Source organism: Pseudophryne corroboree, chromosome 2, assembly GCF_028390025.1.
Source record: "Pseudophryne corroboree isolate aPseCor3 chromosome 2, aPseCor3.hap2, whole genome shotgun sequence".
Taxonomy (NCBI): domain Eukaryota; kingdom Metazoa; phylum Chordata; class Amphibia; order Anura; family Myobatrachidae; genus Pseudophryne; species Pseudophryne corroboree.
The window spans coordinates 414,942,783-414,966,027 of record NC_086445.1 but is presented as its reverse complement, the minus strand read 5'-3'; the positions used below and the strand labels follow the sequence as shown (position 1 = coordinate 414,966,027).

Here is a 23,245-nt window from a genome sequence, read left to right as displayed (position 1 = left end):
CTACTGATCAGCTGTGATTAATGAGCAGTAAGGAGCCTAGCAAGGCCAATGAATAAACTGCAGAATTCCTATCAGCTCAGGAAAGCAATGTGACATTTGGTTGCCTAGCCACCTTAGTACACAACAGAAAAAACTACAAATATTCAACTACATGCTGCTGATAACACAGACAGAATGTAACATTTGATTATGCTTGAAACTACCTTTGCCAGAGGTTAGTTATTCATATTTGTTATAAAATAGTTATTAAATGGTCATTAGCAAATTTGCCTTACTTTCAGGCCCTCAGTGTTATCAGTGTAGAGATACTTTGCCTTTCAAGAGGTTATTACTACTTGAAGTCATTGACCATGGAAGGAGCAATTATTTATCACATTATCATATAACAGTTGTTTATACTCCTTTACTTTATGATTATTTTTATTTATTTCAGTATTTTTGAGGGGGCACTTGGTTGACATGAAAATAAAGAATATAATTTTATTATTCATTGCAACTAAATTTTCCTTTTTGCAGAAGAATATAAACTCGGAAGACCAATCTATTTATGCACGAGACAGTTCTTACACATAAATATAAGACATTTTATTCGCCTCAATGGTAGAGTCTCTCTTATACTTTTATCTTCATTATAATCATTTTATATTGCAACAATACCTACTGCAATGTGTTAGAAGATAAATATTCGTACTTAAATAAAATCTGAAAAAAAATATAAAAATCAGGTTTCAAAGTCCGATGCATACATTTTTAACAGACAGTCACATTTTGTGTTTATATAATGCTGCTGAATATATGTTCTGGGCTTTTCCAGTGTACAGTAATTACAACTGTGTCTGTTTTCCTAACTTGCTACTAACTTTAATGTCTGGTTCTCTACATTACACAGTCCATACTTGGCCTGTAATCCCTTGAAGTAATGTAAACTTTTAGCTAAAGATATACTTGATATAGTAGCTGCTGTTTTGTACTTTCAATCGTCCTTGCCGCTGTCTAGCTCTCAGTTTATGCCTCAATTTAGGCCAGTGCAAAAAAAGCAGCTCTGAAGGATGGCTTGGAGAAAACTATAAGCCTTCGGAAGGATCTGTCAGAAATGCAGGAATGGATAGCACAAGCTGAGGATGAGTATTCAGAAAGAGATTTTGAGTACAAGACACCAGAGGAGCTACAAAAGGCTTTGGAAGAGCTAAAGGTACCCACTTTATGTCTTTTGTGCAGTGTTCTTTTCCAAAACACTTTACTTGTTGAATAATTACCCAGCATAACTTTGCTCTCTTTGGATTAATCAGCTTTTTCCTCCAGCTCTTACTAAATTAGGAACTTGTTTAAGAATTGTGTATCTCTATATAATTAGCAGCCACGGAATAGCATGATAACAAGAGGTAAAGGTGGTGATAAGTGCTACCCAATACAATGTGCAAAATTAATCTTTATTTTTTTTTTTCATTTAATGCTAGACCTTGATTCTTCCACAGGTCAGAGACTGAACTGTAGCTGAAGGCAGCTGATTAGCTATTGTATGCCTCACTGAATGTTTGTCTTTTCATGACGTCTGTAATTATCAGCAAATAGCTAATTCAATTAGTAATAATAACTACTTGTACAAATAACCATCTATTTTGGGAATTTAGAGTATTATTTAGAGATCTAAACAAATAATTCCTCAGCAAATAAAATGATTACCTGGATGTAGTACTAATTGGATTTCCACAGATTTAACTTCACAGTTACAAGAATAAATTGTCAGCACCCACAATGCTGTATTTTTAGAAGGTGATGGAAACTGACAGCGTTTGTTATACATAAAGTATCTATATTATATACGGTTATCATAGCTTATTAGCATGGACTTTTGGTAGGTAAATATTATCAGATTGTTAGGAAAATTGATTTTATATACAAGCAGCGCAGATTTAAAGTAGTTCATTACACATAATACAAGATGAATCAGGTATTTTGACATAAATATTGCATATACAATCAGAGGAGCCAATTTATGTCTTTGCTGGTGGGTGCTCAAGCCAGTGACACCCATCGGCGAGGGGGCGTGGTGTCGCTAAATGGGCATGGTCTTGCTAAAATGGGCATGGCCTCACAGGGAAATACTACCTTACATCCCAGTTTTTGATGCTACACCAACAGATCTCGGCCACCACAGGGAAAAAAATAAATTCCAACATATCAAGCCCCACACAGTAATGCCCCTTGTACCATATTACTCGCCCACCACTAGAAACGGCACTGCCTGTGCGCATGCCTATGGTCCCGGGACCAGCCGTGGGTGTTCGGGCCAGGGAGAACCCACAGAATCAGCGCCAACAGTATGTATACAATATTATCTGCGATGGAGGGTACTATTAGATTTTAGATGCTTGTACAGAATCTTCTTAGCTTTTATGAATTGAATCTGTAACCCAACAGTAAGTAATGAGATGCGTTTGACTAGGTCCCAGCAGCTGCTGTTCTAATTTTTTCCTTTTACCTGTCTGTATGTAGCTGTTTCAACAGTGAGCAGGTGTACAACAGATTGTAGCCAGTCACTAGAGTGTTTCCTAGGTAGAAATAAATGAATATACATACAGTAGTATGACAGTACATTAGGAAACCTCAGCAAGTCTGTTTTACCCAAAAACCTTTACATACATGTTGTCTATTAGCTTCCCTGGTCCTCTATGTAGTGGATGAGTGGCACAGAAATTAGAAAATGAGCCATCCAGCTCATGTACCTTACATAAACTCATACTTAACCTCTATTTTATGTATTTGCTTGCTTAATGCAGTGTCAGTATGTTAATAAAAAAGTGAACCATATATGAAAATCAGTATATTAGATAAAGAAATAATGAACCTCTGTAATCTGTCATTAATATAGCCCACAAAGTCGGAATAATGTGGTACTATGACTAGCCTTCATAATAAAATATTAGTAAAATGGACTATGGGCCTAATTCAGATCTGATCGCAACAGCAACATTTTTCCCTAATGAGCAAAAACATGTGCACTGCAGGTGGGGCAGATATAACATGTTCAGAGAGAGTTAAATGTGGGTGGGGTTTGTTCAAACTGAAATCTAAATCTAAATCGAAGTGTAAAAATAAGGCAGCCAGTATTTACCCTGCACAGGAACAATATGACTCACCCAAAGCCAGATAAAGGGTGGATGCAGGGCATACTGTACCCCGGACCTCCCTTTGTTAGGGGGATCAGAGCACACTGACATTACTAGCTTTCCCTCTTAAGCAGCAGCAGAACCAGCAGCCAGCTTGCAAGCAGGACAGTATGCAGTGCCAACAAAAACACAGGAATATCATGTTTCATGAGCTGCCAACAGAGCTTTCTGACCAGAGGAGAGAAGGGTGGAGTGATCTGTCAGTGACACAGTGATCCAAGCTTCTCCTCCTCCCCACCTGGGTGTCTGAGTCCTCTGTAAACTGTTACGCTACTACCATTTTGGTCTAGAGATAGAGACACACACAGAGAGTCCTCCTGAGTCCTGTTCCAGTGTGTAAGTAGTACAGAGGCTGCTGCTATTCTTGCATGTGACAAGATATTTTTTTTTTCTATGTGTATTTTAAGGTTAAGTTATCTTTGTTCCACTAAAAGAAAAGTTTATAAAATAGTTGTCTTTCAATTAGGTGGCGCTATAAACAGTACCCAGGCATTATTAAACTATTAGTTAAAACTAATATACACCATTGGTTTAAATTTAATATACACAATCTATACCTCCCATCATGACCCATTCCAGGAGGGACAAAATGCTCTCTACCTGGAATTCCTTCTTAAGTTATGATTGCAATCACCTGTGTTGAAGTACCTTTCTTATCAATTAAATAGTTCAACACAGGTGACGCCAATCATATATTAAGTGGGAAGTCCAGGTAGAGAGCATTTTGTCCCGCCTGGAATGGGACATGTTGGGAGGTATGCACAATTTAATATACATCCCCAACTTCCATCTGGGCCTGACTGTCTTAAGTGCCCGGTCCCCCCCAAGACTTAATATGGCCCTGGATCCACCCAAATCTAACTCTCTCTGCACATGTTATTTCTGCCCCATCTGCAGTGCACATGGTTTGGCCTTAAGAGAAAGATTTTGATTTTGCAATCATGTCTGAATTAGGCCCTATGTCCCTTTTCCATCCCATCCTGTTTCCTCCCTACTATATAAACAGTCCTCCTGTACTTTCTTTTTAATCCATCCTGTCACCGTTGCTCTTAGCACCACCACTCTCACTGCGCATGACAGACACAAGACAGGCCACCCTTGATTATTATATAGATAACATTTACAATGACATTCAAGATTTAACACACTTTTATTAATTGCCAGCAATTTCTAATATGCAAGTAATAATGCACAAATATATAATATACTGTACCATGAATAATGTCTAGTGAGATTTTCCATGCTAATGGTAATGCCCATCATGAAAGCAAAAAAAGTCAGTATTTATATGGCACATAAAGCATACAAATATCACATTCATTCCAGTTGCCAAACAGTTGCAGCATGTTATTTTCCAGTTTTGAGCAAGATATATTGATTGAAATATAATGCAGCATTTTCAAAAATGTCAGAGGAACAGGGGTCAATTTCAGTACATGCATTTGTAGGCCTCTGTCATAGGAATGTCCAGAAAGCAGGTAGCAATGGCGCCTGAAAATGCACTGCTGACATTATCTTTTCACAAAGATATTGCTTTTCCTGGCTTATTATAAATTACATTGTGGCTCCTACATTTGTACTCAAGCATATAGATTTATCAGTGTGTATGTATATACTGTATGTATGTATGTATGTATGCATGTATGTATGTATGTGTGTGTATGTATATATTTATATATATATACATACACAGTATTTATTTATATAGATACACACACACACAACACAATGCACATAAAAAAAAAGTAACAATAACTTCTGCCAATCAGTGATGAAAAAAAATAGGTAATTTACATACATCAGGGCAGCGGCTTATCAGAGCAGCTTCCCTACATGTGTGACATTATAAAATGCCCTATAACTGGATCATAAGAGGTGTCAATGATTGGACTGGGGCACATTCTTGGGAATTAGTATATGTGCCCCTAAATCAATATTTTTTGTCAGGTGCATGACAAATCCATTGATTCACATAAGCACCGCTTTCTCTTGCAGCTAGGTGCTGATTTTTGCCTGTATTTCAGGGCAAGGGTAATGAATAGTCACCACCTTGCTATGTCCTTCTCTTTTGATGTATTCTAGAGCTGCCCTGGTTGCACATGTGTCACACATGACGTGGCAGTGTGCACCAATGCAGAGGCGTCGCTCTGCCCCTTTACACCCGGTGCGGCGGGCTAAAAATTGGGCATGGCTTCGTGGACCAGGGGCATTACTTTGTGGGATGTGGGCATGGCTTCGTAGGACATGGGCGTGGCTAGCCATCCCGACCCCCATTTTCTTCACATCGGGGGTCCGGTAGGAGCGGGCTGCCCCGGGCAGTGTTCATGCTGCAGTGCCAGCTTCTGCTCAGTGACAGGAGCTGGGTTGCTGCACTGTAAAGTTACAGTGCAGTACCTGGCTCCTGTCACTGAGCAGGAGCCGTTGCTTTGGGGCTACCCCTTGGCGGATGACACCAAGGTGTGGTCCGCACCCCCTGCACCCCCCTTCTGATGCCAGTGCACCAATGCTTTCTAGTGACTTCTAGTTGGTTACCTTTCCTGGGTGTGGTGGAAGCTTTTGCCTTATACTGTAATATAGGGGGTCTATTTACTAAGCTTTGGATAAAGTCGCCAGAGATAAAGTACCAGCCAATTGGCTCCTAACTGCCATGTCGCAGGCTGTGTTTGAAAAATGACAGGAGCCCATTGGCTGGTACTTTATCTCCAGCGACTTTATCTCCACCAAGGCTTAGTAAATAGACCCCATAGACTTTTCATGAAAAGCAAAACAAAACTACTGAGCATCAATGAATATTACCAGACCTCCCTTAGATTGTTATCTTCTGCTGCCAGTATTTTGCAGACAATTCAGTGTTAGGCGATGTAGAGCAATTGGTGAGTGCGCTGTCAGCGGCAGCCTGTATAGGGATGGTTAGTCCCAAAAAAAGGTTAAATGCAAGACAGAAAGAGATACTGGCGCCGGCTGGATCTCAAGATAAAGAACGGAAACAGTTTTATCAGTTATAAAATTAACCATACATTTATTAAAACTAATCTAAAAAATATAACATATAAAATGTCAAGAGGGTAGTCAGTAATAAGGGTTGAGAGTCTCTCAAATTATCTAAAAGACCACTTGTATATCCAATAGGGCAATATGCACCAATAATCTGGCTAGAACTCAGTCCTCCAAGATATCCTCATAAGGTTTCAGGCATAAATATTACCATGGTCTCAGAAGAAAGTCCCCTTGGTTCTCAATTGCAGATCGAGGTCCAATGGCAGCAGGGGAATGGGCAGAGACTGCAAATAAATGATGTTTGTAGAGGTTCTGGAGTGTTCAAGAGTCCAAAGATTGCCAGGTGGTTTCAAAGTAAAAACAGGTGCAGTGCCCGTGGTCAGGATTCGCGTTTCGCTGGTCTATATCACCGCCAGCTTCTCCTGAGGAAGCTGGCGGTGATATAGACCAGTGAAACGCGTTGAGACCTTCACCATCCTGACCATCTTGGAGGACTGAGTTCTAGCCAGATTATTGGTGCATATTGCCCTATTGGATATACAAGTGGTCTTTTAGATAATTTGAGAGACTCTCAACCCTTATTACTGACTACTATATTTTTTAGATTAGTTTTAATAAATGTATGGTTAATTTTATAACTGATAAAACTGTTTCCGTTCTTTATCTTGAGATCCAGCCGGCGCCAGTATCTCTTTCAGTGTTAGGCGATGTGCCTGCAGAAATTCTGTGACGAACATAAACCAAAACTAGGATATAATAGTACACACACAAGAAGCAGCAATCTAGACTATATTCACGGTGTGTCACACTACACACCTACTGTATGTATTATATTTCTCAAAGTAAAAAATGAACAATTGTGGATAAGGATCATCCTTTTACCTTACATTACAGATGTTTGTATATACAATTTTATTTTCCAGTGAAAAAGGAGCACTATTATTAACTGTGTTAATTTTTTTCTTTGTACAATTCCATGATTAACAGTAGTGTGTATTTGTGCCTATTACGGTAGCTCACCATCGCTAACATTCCTGCGGAAAGACAATTGGTGGTGTTGGTGGATTACCATTCCAGAAGGGCTCACTCTTGCAGAGCCACTAACTGAACCAGCCATTTACAATGTTTAAAGATTATTTTTTCAGCTCCCATACTTTAAAGAATAAAGGAAATGAAGAGCGAGAGCAAATAGCGCAAGCGAGTGTTAACTTCAAAGCTGTTAGGACTGCATGGGCTTTGCACAATGAGTAGGTTATCAAGCAGTTAATAGGCTTGGGGGTTTGCTTTAATTAGAATAGTGGGAGTGTTAGGGAGGAGCTAGCGGACATTTTGAAGAGACAGCAGCTTCAGTCTGCCTCTTTTTCTCAGGATTTTTCCAGAGAAGGTTGCTCCTGTGAGTATCCACTGTGATCTTACATATTCTTCACTTGTTTTTTCTATTACAATTCTTTGCATTCTTGACTATATTCTTTGCTTATTCTTCTCTACCCCCTATAATACCTTTGCTTTCTTTGCTATTTCTCTATTCTTCCTTTTCTGTCGTCCCCTCTACTCTCCCCTGATGAAATGGCAACTCGCCCATGCAGAACGGCTCTCCCCCTCTGTCTGCTTCCTAAGGGCTGGGGCTGCTTCAGCAGAGCCTCCCGCTTGGCCCGCTGCCAGGCCCCCAGCCCTACTGGGTTACCTGCTGCTGCTGGAGTGCTCGCAGGTGCTTCCCCCAGCGGTCTCGTGACTACTTCTGCCGGGGGACCCGCAATGCGATAGGGTGGGCTCCGCCGGGTCCCGGCTGCTGCCAGCGCTGCTCCCACATTGGCCTCCTCCACCACACGTGGTGCGTGGGTCGGGCTGGTGGTGGGAGCATGTGGGGGAATCTCTGCGGCGTTTGACCCCTGGAGATGCTGCTGTGTCAGCCTCCAGGGTTCTGGCCGCACAGGATGACGGGGCCATAAGGGGGAGGCAGGGGCTGTCCCCTGGAGTATGTCAGCGGCGTTTGACCCCTGGAGATGCTGCTGTGTCAGCCTCCAGGGTTCTGGCCGCACAGGATGACGGGGCCATAAGGGGGAGGCAGGGGCTGTCCCCTGGAGTATGTCAGTGGCGTTTGACCCATGGAGATGCTGCTGTGTCAGCCTAGAGGGGTCTGGCCGCACATGTTGGAGTGGCCACTAGGGGTAGGCAGGGGCTGTCCCCTGTAGAGGTTCAGCGGCGTTTGACCCCTGGAGATGCTGCTGCATCCGCCTCCAGGGGCCTGGCCGCACCTGTTGGAGGGGCCACAAGGGGGAGGCAGGGTCTTACCCATGGACGGTATTAGTAGCGTTCTGCCCCTGGAGGTGCTGCGGCATCAGCCCCCAGGGGTAGGGGCTCACATGATAGAGGTGCCACATGGGAAAAGCAGGGGCTGTCCCCTGGAGGATGTGCTGTTCCAGCCTCCAGGGGTTCAGTCCCTAATAATGGCACTGTAGATTGGTCCTCTCAGGGTAGTGGGGCACCTGCGGGGGCAACAGCACGTGCGCCCTTCTGGTCACGCGGTGCCCGGGCTAGGTGTGTCGGGAGGTGTGGTGCTGTTGTGCCCAGTCGAGAGGCATCCCCGGCGTTTGGCACCGCTCAGTTCCCTGCGGCAGACTCTCAGATGTCGGCGGCCACTCCGGGTCGCTGTGCTTGGGGTACCCCATGTTGGCCCGTGAACCCCCCGGGCCGGTCACTGTGCATAGTGCAATATGATCGGATCAAGGTCCTGCACATCCAGATGGTGGTGCAGGGCCTTTGGCCGGTGGTGCACCTTCAGCACTTAGCATTGCGCTCCCTGTTACACCAGTGGCAGGACCCGGGCCTGTTACCGGGGACAAGGCGGCTGTTACCGCACTATGGGTCTCTGTGATAAGGATTTTGATGCCTAAATGACTGCGCAAGCATCTATGAGCAGATCGGCTGGATGGTTCAGTGACTTGCTGTCTTCACTGACCCCACTGGTCACTCAACTGATGTCGTTATGTGCCGCTCCTGCTTCTGCTGCGGGACAGCAACCGCAGGTTGCCAATGGGTTCGGTGCACCGGCGTCTGCTCATAACAAATTGCCAGGCTCTTCGCTGGCACCTTCTTTTCCCTCTCGTGTTTCAGATCCGGTGGACATGGCGGAGAGTGTTTCCGACGACAGCGACCAGTCTTCCGCATCGGCTGCAGCGAGACGGGACTCCCAAGCCTCCTTGTCAGGTGAGACTGATGGTGATTGCTCACTAGGGCAGCTGGGTGAGGTGGCCGAGGCTGCACGTGGCAAACGGCATGTGAAGCTTCCCAAAGGTAAACGCCGGAGGCATGGGCGTTCCCGCGAGGGTAGTAAGCGTTCGCGATGCCATAGGCACGGGAGCAGTAGCAGCAGTCCAGAAGAGCGCAGCCCCAGCGATATTGTGCATTGACCATACACCAAGGTTTTGCGGGCTCTCCCCCCACGGATATCAATAGTGGGTCTTACGTAGATGTCTTTGCATTAACATCCAAGTCCCGCAAAGGCTTTGGTGGCGGCCAAGAAGAAGAGTGGGATAGGGGAGGATGCCTATAGGTCCTATGTTAACTGGCTCAAGGGGTTCTACACCTTCTCAGCCTGTTACCTGGAGACTCCCCCAGAGGAGGCCCTGAACATCGTGCGCTATCTGCACATGATTCATGGTCTCTTCCTTTCTAACAGGCCTCTTGCATGGCTTCGGTATGACACGGAGTTTAGGCGCAAACAACACGGGCTGCACATCATGGCCTTCGGCGTGAAGGACGTTGAGGTGTGGCTGGAGGTTACAGAGAGCTCCCTTGAGCTTCTGGAAGCGTCTCCGGCTGAGACTGTTCGGCCAAACGATAGGGGTTCCTTTTGGGCCAACACAGGAAGTAGGTCCAAAGGTCGATGTTTTGCCTTTAACAACGGCAATTGCGGATCCGGGTCCAAGTGTTGTTTTCGACACTGCTGCCTGTGCTGCGGAGCGTCCCACCTGGTTAAGGAATATCCCAAGCCTGCCGGTGCGGTATCGGGTGGCAGATCCTACGGAATCACTAGCGATGCGATCCCCTAGTCACTGTCCTCAGTTCCATATCAGTCGTTTGATGATGCTTTGAAATTATTCCGAGCGGCGGGCCCCTGTGCGTTATTGGGTAATGTTGGTGTGGAATCTGCATTTCGTCTTTTGCCATTGCACCCTGATTAATTTCGTTTCATGGGCTTTCGGCTGGACGACTGAATTTACATCGACAAATGCCCACTGTCTCCTGTGCTTTTTTCTCAGGCTTTTACTTCATTTCTCCATTGGTGCGTTTGCGCTGGGATGGGTGAACTGGGAGTCGCCCACTACCTGGATGATTTCCTGTGCGTAGGGCCTTCCAACTCAGACAGGTGTGCATGGCTGCTATTTTCCTGACAGCACTCTTTTCTGAGTTCGGGGTACCGATCGCTCCAGACAAATGTCAGGGTCCCTGCACTCGCCTCTCGTATCTAGGCATTGACATGGATATTGAGGCGGGCTGCTGCCGTTTGCCTTTGGACAAAGTTGCCAAACTGCATGGGGGTTTGAGAGGGCATTGGCAGGTGGCAAGGTTACCTTGCACCAGTGCCGGTCCCTTCTCAGTCTTTTCAATTTTGCATGCAGGTTCATTCCCATGGGTAGAACCTTTTGTCACAAATTAGAGCAGGTGACGGCTGGCGTTCGTAGGCAGCATCACTTCATTAGATTGTCCTCCGAGAATTGCAGGGATCTGCGAGTTTGGGATGCCTTTCTACATGAGTTCAATGGTGTATCCATTTGGCTGTCATGAAAAAGCTGCGGTTTACAGCCCAGGTATCCAGTTATTCACCGATGCGTCGGGTTCCTGGGGTACGGTGCGTACCTCGATGGTGCATGGTCCACTGCCCCTTGGCCGGATTCTTGGTTCCCGCGGGCTTAAACCGCAACCTTTTGTTGCTGGAACTGTTTCCCATTGTCGTGGCGTTGGTCAGCGGTTCCCCCTTTGATTGAGTCATAAGTTTTACTGGCGGAGGCTTTACTCTGCAAATTGTACTGTTTTATGATGGATCAGTTAAGGCGTGGGCGTTGGTTTACCTTGCCTGCCTGCCCAAACACCAGCATCTGTCCTGTAACTTTGCACACGTGTCTGCTGAGTCTCAGCCACGTGGTGGCGGAGCGTGACTAGTCCACCTCGATGGGTCTCCTTTGACGGTGTACCAATTCCGGTGGGTATTTAAGCAATGCATCCTTGCATTGGGATTGTCACCAAACATTTCTTTCGCCGCTTCATTGGGTTTTTTCTGAGACTGAGATTTAATCGCTTGGTCACTAGAAATCCAATGCCTACCAACGCTATGTCTAGTAATCCACTTTTTTCCTGTTTCAGGCCGGACTTTTTTGGTTTGGCTCAATTTTTTCTGCTTTTGTTTTCTTTTCAGTTCGCTTGGGGGCAACGGGAGGGCGGGACAATGGATTGGTGTTGGGGTGCCTTCACTCTGGTCGCTATGATTTTATGGTGGTGCTCTGCAGAGGTGCCTCTGCTGCGGCTTGTTTCCCCGTATTTTCATTTTTCCTTGACTGGACTCGACGTGTAGCCTTTTTTGGCCACTTGTCACCATTTGAACGGTGGGGGTCCCATTGGATTTTGTCCTGCTTCTCTCCTGAGAACCTTCATAGCTTAGTTTCAGTTAGTTAGCGCTTAGTCCGTTGTGTTGTAGTGAGGTGGCTACAGTGTGTTGTAGTGAGGTGGTAGAGTATGGTGGCGGCACCGACTCCTTTCGGGCCGGTGTGTGGCTGGAAAGAACGGCAGTTACAGTGGCTATTGCGCCGCTGTTTTTGGAGGTGCGCTCTTTGCCCAATACATTGTATACTCTGGCTTTCCTTATCGGGGGTCATTGGGCTTGGCTGTCTGGCCGGCCCTATTATGGTGTATTGGGGAGAGAGTTGGAGACTCAGCATTTAGTGGCGTAGCCAATGAAATAAATAAAGTCATGTCGTGGACATGCATAGCGGCAATAAGTCATAATGTCACTGTTGATCTGGCCGTTCTTTGTTATTGCCACCATACTTAGTTTAAATATTATAATTAAATAAAATATGGTAGACCAATTTTAATGGCATTTCAGTGGTCTGTGTCGTTATTTCTAGATAGGTTAAGTTAGTTCATATTTAGTGGTAAGGTTATTGTGTAATGATGTCATGTGGTCTGACATCGGGCGATAGAAAGTTTATGAAGAGCGAGTGCAAATAGCGCAAGCGAGTGTAAACTTCAAGGCTGTTAGGGCTGCATGGGCTTTGCACAATGAGTAGGTTATCAAACAGTTAATAGGCTTGGGGGGTTGGATTTAATTAGAATAGTGGGAGTGTTAGGGAATAGCTAGCGGACATTTTTAAGGAGACAGGAGCTTCATTCTATCTCTTTTTCTCAGGATTTTTCCCACACTCCCTCCCCAAGTTACCTTTTTTTTCCCAACCCATTTTTCTTTTTCTTTGCCGGTTGGGCTTTCTCAACCAATATTCTGTGGCGGGAAAGAACGGCAATTACAGTGGCTATTGCGTCGCTGTTTTTGGAGGTGCGCTCTTTGCCCAATACATTGTATACTCTGGCCCTTCTTATCGGGGGTCATTGGGCTTGGCTGTCTGGCCGGCCCTATTATGGTGTATTGGGGAGAGAGATGGAGACTCAGCATTTATTGGCGTAGCCAATGAAATAAATAAAGTCATGCCGTGGACATGCGTAGCGGCAATAAGTCGTAATGTCACTGTTGATCTGGCCGTTCTTTCTTATTGCCACCATACTTAGTTTAAATATTATAATTAAATAAATAACGGTTGACCGATTTTAATGGCATTTCAGTGGTCTGTGTCGTTATTTCTAGATAAGTTAAGTTAGTTCATATTTAGTGGTAAGGTTATTGTGTAATGTTGTCATGCGGTCCGACATCGGCCGATAGAAAGTTTATTATTAACATCATTCAAATACTAGTTTGGTGGATTATATAATATGGCCAGAGTTGTTCAACTCTTCTCTGGTCAATAATATTAATACACTACTGCTTCAACAACCCCCATTCCTGCAGATGTGAATCCTATGCTCAGTATGCAACAGTCGCTCATGAACCTGTCCTGTGCAGAGCAGAGTTACCAAACAGAAGTGACTGAGATAGTGTCAGACTAGCAGAGCTTACACCTTCCTTATGATCCCTGCAGTCACATTCCCCTAGGCTGCTTGTGCAACCCTGCAGTTTAGAGAGGATGACTCATGATCATACTGTACCAAGCATTGTAGACCGTGAGCAAAGCAATACACTAGGCTCCTACACAGTCACATCCATTCATGGGAATAAATGAAAAGAAATCCTTTACTTCAACTCCAGCAGCCCATCTCTCCACATGCTTCCATACAGTGACACTTACTGTACATGGCCTAAGCTTGCAGTCAAAAATAAGTCCAAACTAATTTAATATAATGTACTCAAGCCTGCAAACTTTTTTATGTTTTTGAAGGGCGTGAATTCTCATATATACTGTAAATAATGATGAAGAACTCTTGTAACTGTGTAAGCCTTTACATACAGCTGTGAATTTTAAGGCCTTTTGTGTCTCACTGAGATGTTTCCTAAATTAGTTTTATAAACAGGGAAAATGAGTGTTTGTTAAACCGTTTGGTGAATGCCGTCTGTGAAAGTACAATAGTCATTGGAATGCAGCATCATTTTATATTACAATGTGCAAATGTTTCTGCCACAAAAATCTACTTGAGTAACACTAGTTAATTTTTGTAGTAGACTTAAGAATTATAACATGCCCACATATATTTTTTACAGTATAATTACACTTTTTTGCATACTAATGTTACTACGTAATGAGACAGGGCCATCTAGATCTATTGCTTGGGATGACCATTTTACAACATACCAATAAAGAGTTCTAACTAGTAAAGTTGCCTTTGAAAGAAAACTTCCCTGATTGGTTAAATTTGCTAGTTTAGTTCCAATTCACAATATTGTACTTCTCTGTCTTTATATCAAAGTGTGCTATTTTAATAAAATCAGTATTCGTATGTGTAGCATTAACACTGGACAAATATTTCTGTGTATCTATTTAAATACAGTATAGAGGTTTATTGGGTTGGCATGGAATCCTGGCAGTCAGAATACCGACGCCGGGATCACGGCCACCAGAATGCACTCGCCACAGGTTCTATTCCCACTCTATGGGTGTCGTGGACACCCACAAGTTGGAATAGCCCTGGCGGGAGATTAACTACATCCCTTTTTAATAGCAAAACACTCTGTTATAATAAAACTACATACTTGTGTCTACATTTTGGTCTTATACATACCAGGAAGTGGCAGCTTCTGCAACTGCCGTTTAGTAATAAACCTCTTTATCTCTTTATATCCATATATCATTAAAGAACAAAAGTACTTATCTGATTAGTGTTTTAAATAGTTATATTGTTATTAATATAATTGAAGTTATTACTAGCAATGCAAGATATTTCTGTTTACACTGTCAACTGAGTGTGCTTTGTGTTGATCAGTTTTATTCGCTACATGTATAGAAATAACTGCTTATTTTTTCAGAGAGCAAGAGAAGAGGCTGCACAGAAGCAGGACAAGGTGAAGCTTCTGACAGACTCTGTGCATAACTTCATTGCAACAGCGCCACCTGCTGCCCATGAACCATTAAAAAAAGAGCTGGGTGTTCTAGTCACCAATTATGAACGGCTTTGCAACAGATTAAATGGAAAGTGTGAAACACTAGAGGTTAGTAACACTGTGCTGGCATTTATGTAACTGTCATTAGCAGCTGGAGCTTCAATGGCTCCCATTTTAATATCAGCTTTGCATCAATCATGCATAAGGGAAGTGAGATAATTTGTTTCCCTCATGTTGAAGCGCACCTGTCTGCTGCACACTGAGAAGGCAGATACAGTATTTTGTGGGCTGAGTGGTATTCATGAGGACGTAGCCTGCCAATTAGCTAGAAACTACTGACATCCCTGTATCATGACAGCTGCATTTTACACATCAGCATTCCTACACTCATTCTGTCTGTATTGTATCCGCCTACACTCAGTCTGAATGCTGTACACAATTCATGAGAATTCAGGAGAGATTCTAATAATATCTATTAAATTGATAAGTCCCACTTTCAATTATAGTTTTCTCAGAGAAAGTGTGTTACAACTTGTTTTATTACACAGATTTTTTATTTTAGTTTTTGGGTATTTAATAAATATTTGTCAGTTTATAAATGTTAGGAATTGCTGACATTTAGGGTGTGTACACACGGTGAGATATTTTCTTTCGATTTTGACTATATAGTCAAAATCTCAAGAAAAGTTAGTGCAGATCGCAAGGTGAAAGTCACCTTGCGATCCCGATTCGATCCAGATGCGCGGTCTCGCCAGGTCGGCATCGCAAGAAAAGATAGACTGTGCAGGCAAGTCAATCCTTGCTAGATCGGTGTACTATCTAGTTCATCTCACATGTCAATGACATCTCACATAAGCCAAAATCTCACATAAGCCAAAATCGTAAGCAAACATAGTCCATATCTCAAGAAAAGTTAGTCAAAATCAGTGCTGTCTGGGCTCCAGGGAGTTCAAGGGAAATCGCAAGTGAAAATCGTTCATAATAAGGATCTCACCGTGTGTACACACCCTTAGTCATTCAGCCACACCTACCCTATCTGTCTGCTTGTGAAAGTGGCCATCAACACTATTAGCCATGTCCACTGTGCAAGAGATTTGTCTGAAATCAGTTAGATCTCTGTGTGCGCTACCCCTGAGTACTGTATAACAGTTCATGCCCATGACACATCCTCAGAACACTTAACCTGGGCAGGGCCAGCGGCAGGGGGGGTCAAAGCAGACACATGTACCAGGTCCCAAGGATCAGAGGGGCCCCTACAACGATACACTGCTTAGTGCCCAACAGGGATGTGAGCCATCTTGTCCAAATAAGGCAGTGAGCTGTAGGCAGTGTGGGCGCAGCCTCAGAGTGACAGGAGCCTCTCATCCAGAGTGACTGTGCATCACCAGTGTGCACCTGCTCTTCTGGGTCCAGCTCTGTTGCAGCCAGTTTCTGGTGGGATGTGAGGGCCGCATTGTACCTGCTGTGGGGTGTTTGGTTCTGGATACTGGGGAGTGCAGGGCAGGTGAGTCTCTCCCCACGTTAAGAGTGGCTTGGTGAAAGAATACAGGGCTTTGGGATGGGGTGGGGGAGCAGTGAGAATATAGTCATTGGGGAGAGGCAGACTGTGGGGGGTGTCTTGGAGGAAGGAGAGAGGGAAACACAGACTCTGGTATGTGTGGGGGAGGAAGAAGAGATATACATATTTATATATTTGTATAAATAAATATATACTTTAACAGTTTCTTATACAGCGCTATAAATTCTGTTGCGCTTTAATACATACATACATATATAATTTCTAGGGGGTCCCAGAGATATCACGGTACTGGGGCCCAAGAAATCTGTTGCTGGCCCTGAAACTAGGTGATCCCAGTTGCCACCCAGTTACCCATTTAACCAGTGGAGATGTGACTGAGACACATACAACTCTGAATCAACAGTAGTTACTCAACTTTGGGCATGCTTGGCTACTGAGTGTGAGCAGCACAGAAAACCTGCAAGATCCATCTGCAAAATGGATTTGTGTGCAACTCTAAATCAGTGGGTTACATATGAATTTTCGATCTTCCTGCTGTCAACAGAATGCTACTGACAGGACAATCAAAGCATCTTATATATCAAATTAGAATGGCGACACTGGTACAATGCAGTGGCGTCAGAAGGCAGGTGCAGGGGGTACATCCCGCACCTGGGTGTCCCCCTCGGAAAGGGTGACACCAACGTGCCAGCTCTTCTGCAGTGACAGGAGCCAAGTGCTGCAGTGATATAATCTCCTGCAGCACTCAGCTCCTGTCACAGATAAGAGCCAGCACTGCATGCTGTCCAGTCTCCGGGGGCAGCCAGCATCTTCAGGGAAGGCCACACCTCTTTTAAATTAGAGCATGCCCCTTTTTGGACGCCCGCGGCTTTGACGGGCTGAGCAGGGGGTGTAATAATACAGAGTGCACATCGGGTGTCACCACACTCGGTGACGTCTCTGGTACAATGCTTTAATATTACAGCAGTGTTAGCATTGGGGCTATTTCAGCAAGCCCCGCAGAAATCACTATTTTCTGATTTCCACACTTCCGCCCTTCTGCACATGGCGGCGGGGGGGGGGCATTGACGGGCGTCAACGATGCATTTTGTGAGCATCAATGCACCATTTGGGGGGCACAGTTTGGACGATGCAGGGGTTTCCGGACCGTTTGTGGGGCGGGCCACAATGGCTGCATGATGTCACATGCAGTCGCTGTGACCTAAAAGATGGATGACCTCCGACTGCCTTCGCAGCTTGGCTGCATAGGCAGGTGATAACCCTAATCATGCAAGTGCATCACTGCACAGCAATGCGCTCACATGTTAGCAAGGCACAGGACCCGGCATAAGTGGTGGCCTTGCCCTGTGCTGGGCGGCCCCTCACATGCTTGCGAAAAGAATTGTAGTTTTACTACTTTTAGCAAAACTACAACTCATGCTGAATTAGGACCATTGTTCCTTCAATATCATACAATCAACATATTGGGAAACCCAATTGCAGGAGAAGAGTGCGAGTTGACGCAGCGCATCTCACACCCCTCGCGGCCCACTCTCCCCCCAAATTTACACAATTTTGTACACAGCCCTATTGGATTGTGAACATAATTGTGCGAGTTCAAGGTGCTGTAAAGTACGATACTGCCACACTAACTTGCGGTTATAAAAACTTTGCCCGCAATTGGATTCCCCCCATCGTCTGTCAACAGCATGAAGAGCAACAAAGTAATTACTTCCCTATTTAGCCCTATACTGCGATATGAATTTAATTTTACATTTCCATATTTATGATTTATGTTACATACTGCAATTCTTTATTATGCATTATACATTATACAATTTTCTATTATACAAACATTTTTCATATTTTATTTGCAGATTTTTGTATTTTAGATATTTTCTGCCAATTAGTGTAGTTGTTCATTTTTAAGTTTAATAGTGTGGTTATTTTTGTAGACATATTTTTCAGTTGTTTTTAGTATAATTAGTAAATTTACATATTTGTACAAGAGAGCAACATTTATGCAATGAATAATATTCCCACAGCTTCAGTTTAATCATATGTTTCATCTGCAGGAGGTATGGAAATGTTGGCAAGAGTTATTATCATACCTAGAATCTGAGAACAAATGGATGAATGAAGTTGAAGAAAAGTTAAAAACCACAGAGCGTGCCAAGGGGTCACCAGAAGATATCTCACAGGCTTTAAAGGTAGGTTTTCTGTTAAGTTTGAATGAAAAACACTGTAAAAGATAAATGTCTGATAAGTGTCTTATGAGAAGCTTTATGCTGGGTATTGCAACTTACTGCAGCATACAGTACTTGACATAAAACGCCTACCTAAAACTAAAAGTGCATGTTGAACACACGGAAGTAAACTGTACATGCTGCTTGAAAGACAGAAAGTAAATATTATACATACGTTTCTTTTGCACCATCTGTAGCCACAAAAACAATCAATATAGTCATAATTATTACACATGTTGTCATAGTACACATTGCTGAGGGAGGTCTGTTATTCAAAATCTCTGAGTTTTTCACAGATGATTTCAGACAGCTGTCCTATTTGAATTATCAGTAAATATTTCTGTAAATTTTAGCCCCCAGCATAATTATTTTAACTAAGAAAATGTATTTATCCTCTCCTGCTGTTCAAGATCAGTTTCACAGAACTTTTCATACAGATGAGTACATAAATAGAAGTTGCAAATTGCATGGTGCACCTTGCCACAACTAAAATAAATGGAGGTGAAAGAATTATTGTGGCACCATACAGTGTTTGCTCCATGGTTTTAGGGCATGTGGTTTGTAGCATTTACATAAAAGAAATGTGCTGCTAATTATACAGTATAGCCTCTATCCGTTCTTTTATATGCTCTGTGTGCATTGTATTACAAAATGAACGTAAAAAAATAAAAATATTTTTTTTTATAAATGAGTAAACTAAATATAAAACTACAACCTTTTTCTGTCTAAAGTTACCTATCAAGACGGTATTGCTCTTAGTGTTGCATGGATTATGGTTTAATTGTTTTTTTGTTTTTTTAGTGGTAGTTGGAGTAGAAAATCTGAATGTAATACTACTTTTAATTTGTTGCTGTTGTGTAAAGCCATTATACATGTTAATAGTGATAATTTTGAGGTTTTTGTTATATTTTAATGGGTAGGAAATAAGTAACAAGGGGATTGGGCATGATTGGCTCACATCTTACTCTGGGATGACATTTTTAGACAGGTACACCCTTCATCATTATCATTGTTACATTGCAGTCCTACTGTATTATTTTTTTATGCAAAATTAATTTGTACTTTATTTGAAGTGGTACTTGTTTATTCTTATATTTATTGTTCTTCAGTCCATAGCAAAAATTATGAAACATCCAGAAGACAATCGCAATCAAATTAAAGAACTTTCTCAGACATTAACTGACGGAGGCGTGATGGATGAATTGATCACTGAAAAACTGGAGAAGTTCAATACACGTTGGGATGAGATACAACAGGAGGTAATCCATAATTGCTATTGTAAACATCAAATGACTACTAATTACACGTTAATTGTGAGTCAGAGTCACAAATAACAAGCTACATTTTCAAAATGTTATCTTTTCAGATTTTAATATTGTTTTCCTTTATGGATTAAAGATGTGTCGTTATAATTGGACTCATCTCTTTATAAGGAACCAATGACTTCTGATTTAGTTGTGTCAGCATTATTAACACATGCATTGCAATGAACAGGGGCAGTGGTAATTAGAATCATTCTTGCCGACATTCTGGCTACCTCTTCCCGGAGGAGGCAGTCAGGTCGGCACTGCAGTGGGTGTGGCACTGCACAGGGGGGCATGATGTGGGAAAATGATGTTTTATTGGCGCAGAGCAGGGGGAGTGACCATGAGATTACGTCATTGTGGCTCCACTCCCTCTACAATATGTCAAGATTACCAGCATAGTGGATAGGGAGGCGAGGCTATGATGCCAGGGCCATGTTGAATCATGTCATCAGGACCCCCTGCTATGGGGGAATATGTGTGCTACTCCTGGGGAGTGCAGGAGCTTAGCTGCCAGCCGGGAGACTTGCCAACTTTTCCTTTCCAGGTGGCCATGAGCACGACCCAATTTTTGGGAGCCTCCCAGCCATTCTGGGAAAGTAGGCAAGTATGCTTATAATGTCTATGTGACTGATCTGGTATCAGAGGAAGAGTCCAGCTACTGTGGCCAAGGTCAGTGTAGTTAACTAGTTAATTGAGTATATAACAAGCAGACAATGGACCAATAACACAGACAGAACTGAAGTCCCAGCAGATATAGCTCTTGACACTGGGAACTCATAACTCTTTATGGTCATCACTAAGTGGTACAGTAATAAGCAAATACTGTACTTTGCACTAGACGACATTTTATGCAGTAAATAATAAATAAATGACATATTTATGTGTTTTCCTTAAAATTATATCTGTATAAACCAAGCTTACTTAGGACAACTGAAATCAGTACAACTTTACTGGTGTCGATCCAATATATAGTAATGTTTTTAAAGTTCAAACAGGATTTACACAACTGCGCCTACTTGCAAAATAAATTGTCAGTATAAGTGAAAGAACCACGGAATAATATGTAGTATGAAAAATACTGACGTTTATTTGTATATAAATAATATAGGGTCAAAATTTGCTTTTACCCAAATGTATGAAATATATTTTTTTTTCTTTATCATCACTCTTTGCCCAACTTCATGATTATCACTATCATTTTTTTCATACATTTGGGTAAAAGCAAATTTTGACCCTATATTATTTATATACAAATAAACGTCAGTATTTTTCATACTACATATTATTCCGTGGTTCTTTCACTTATACTGACAATTTATTTTGCAAGTAGGCGCAGTTGTGTAAATCCTGTTTGAACTTTAAATACTGGAGGTTTCTGGGTTTAACCTCTCACACGTACTGCTGCCACCCCAGTATTACTTATATAAGTAGAGCGTTGGTCACATTTACAAAGAAACAGTAATGTTTTTAAGCCATTCATGAAAACGTACCTGTCTTCCGATGTCCTTCAATTAACGGCCCATCCACAATCTCAGGAAGCAGCATGAAGACAGACATATCAGGGGTCCAATAAGTCTTCTGCACAGTGCCATGCGCAGGCAGTGCCTTGCGCTTCAGCTGCCACCACATCACAGGGCTGACACTGGACTCAAGGGGGAAGAGTGATGGAAAAGAGCAGGAACAGGGATTCACTGCTCCTCTCCGCCCAGTGAGGTATGTTTCGGCTCATTTCGCTATCTTCAGGTGGTAAAATGAAATTGAGCAGTGAAACTAAAACAAGACATTTTCATTCTTCTATGAAGTGATTATAACACTAATCAGGGGAACAGCTGAAGAAATCTTATACTTTTACACAGTATACCCCTTCATGAAAAGCTGTGGAAAGCCCTATTTTCTGAAGTGTTTCGTAAAACAGGGCTTTTCACTGCTTTTTGAATAGACCCCAATGTATGGAATTGTTTCACAATTAGAGATGGAAGTACTTACAGTATAGTAATAATTGGATCAACAGTATTAAATGGTTGGCAACATCTAGACCAATGTGAATATAATGTTACACTTGATTCCAAGCTTGAATTACTATTTGTGCCAGAACAATAATGTGGTACATTATGTGTCTATTGGCAGGACTGTCTTAACAGCATTGTAGGCCTTGGGTAAAGCAATACACTGGTGCCCCTACCCACCTATTCATGAGAATAAATAATAAAAAATATCATGACTTACCCCCCCTATGATCTCGCATTATCTCTCCACATGCTTCCATACAGTGAATTGCTGTCAGCACTCCAGCCATCCACCAGTTAGCATGCTGACAGACATTCACTGTCTGGTTGCAGTCTTAGAGACAGGCAGATTATGCTGCCTGGCCACTATGTAATTCCCAAACAAAGTGGCCGGGCAGCATTTTCTAACTGCCTCCAAAGAAGCTAAAGAGACATCAGCCAACCCTGCCGGAAGGCCCCAAGCATTGTGGGGCCTGGGCAGCTGTCCAATGGCCCTCATTCCGAGATGATCGTAGCTGTGCTAAATTGAGCACAGCTACGATCATTCACACTGACATGCGGAGGGACGCCCAGCACAGGCACAGCAGTGATGCCTTTGCACTTCAAGAGTAGCTCTCAACCAGCGCAGCTTTAGCATGTTGGCCGGGAGCTACTCGTTGCTCCCCGGCCCGCAACGGCCACGTATGATGTCACGCAGCCGCTGCGAGCCACTCCCTGCATGGTCTGGCCATGCCTGCGTTGGCCGGACCGTGCCCTCAAAACGGCGGCCAAACACCGCCATTCCACCCACTCCCGCCCAGTGACTGCCTCTGCCTGGCAATCAGGTAGAGGTGATCGCAGCCCAGCTACTGCCTTCGGCCGTCTGGCATGCGTCGGTGCACTACGGCACCGGCACATGCGCAGTGGGTACCCGTTCGCTCGGCTGCGATAAAAAGCAGCGAGCAAACGGGTCAGAGTGACCCCCAATGTTCTTATACATAAGATGGTTCTGCCTACTTGGAGTACAGGAGATCCACTTCAATGTCGATGAGCGATCTCATTTTTAATTATTTGAAGTGTTTATTTTACATTATTTAACTGTTTGGTGCAAATAGTAAATACACATTGATAATTTAAAAGAATACACAACTTACAGTACAATAAAGCTTATACTGTATACTTCTGGGAAGAAGTTGTTTTGTCTTTTCCTGTGTAAAAAAAGGAAAAACATGGCCGGGTATCGTCATGTGTAGAAAAGCTGAATGTGTAGGCATGATCTGCAGAGATGGAAATCATTTGATGGCTCAGTTCATTGAGTATAAAAAGTTTAGGTGATGTTCTTATTTGATGATATAATACCAGTAGAATATTCTGCTTCCTGAGAAATCAACTGATACTTCA

At 43.2% G+C, this 23,245-nt stretch overlaps 1 protein-coding gene across 12 annotated transcripts in view; it reads left to right on the top strand.

Moving 5' to 3' along the window:
• The window catches only part of DMD (dystrophin), a 3,641,189-nt gene that overhangs the window by 1,482,451 nt on the left and 2,135,493 nt on the right, over positions 1-23,245 (top strand). For all 12 annotated transcript variants that reach the window (XR_010221499.1, XM_063953479.1, XM_063953476.1 and 9 more), the window contains 4 exons: positions 1,022-1,192; positions 14,734-14,916; positions 18,382-18,516; positions 19,662-19,811. Coding sequence is in view for 11 of the 12 variants with exons in the window: in XM_063953479.1 (XP_063809549.1) it covers positions 1,022-1,192; positions 14,734-14,916; positions 18,382-18,516; positions 19,662-19,811 (639 nt within the window). In the remaining variant the exon portion in view is untranslated. The remainder of the gene's footprint in view (positions 1-1,021; positions 1,193-14,733; positions 14,917-18,381; positions 18,517-19,661; positions 19,812-23,245) is intronic.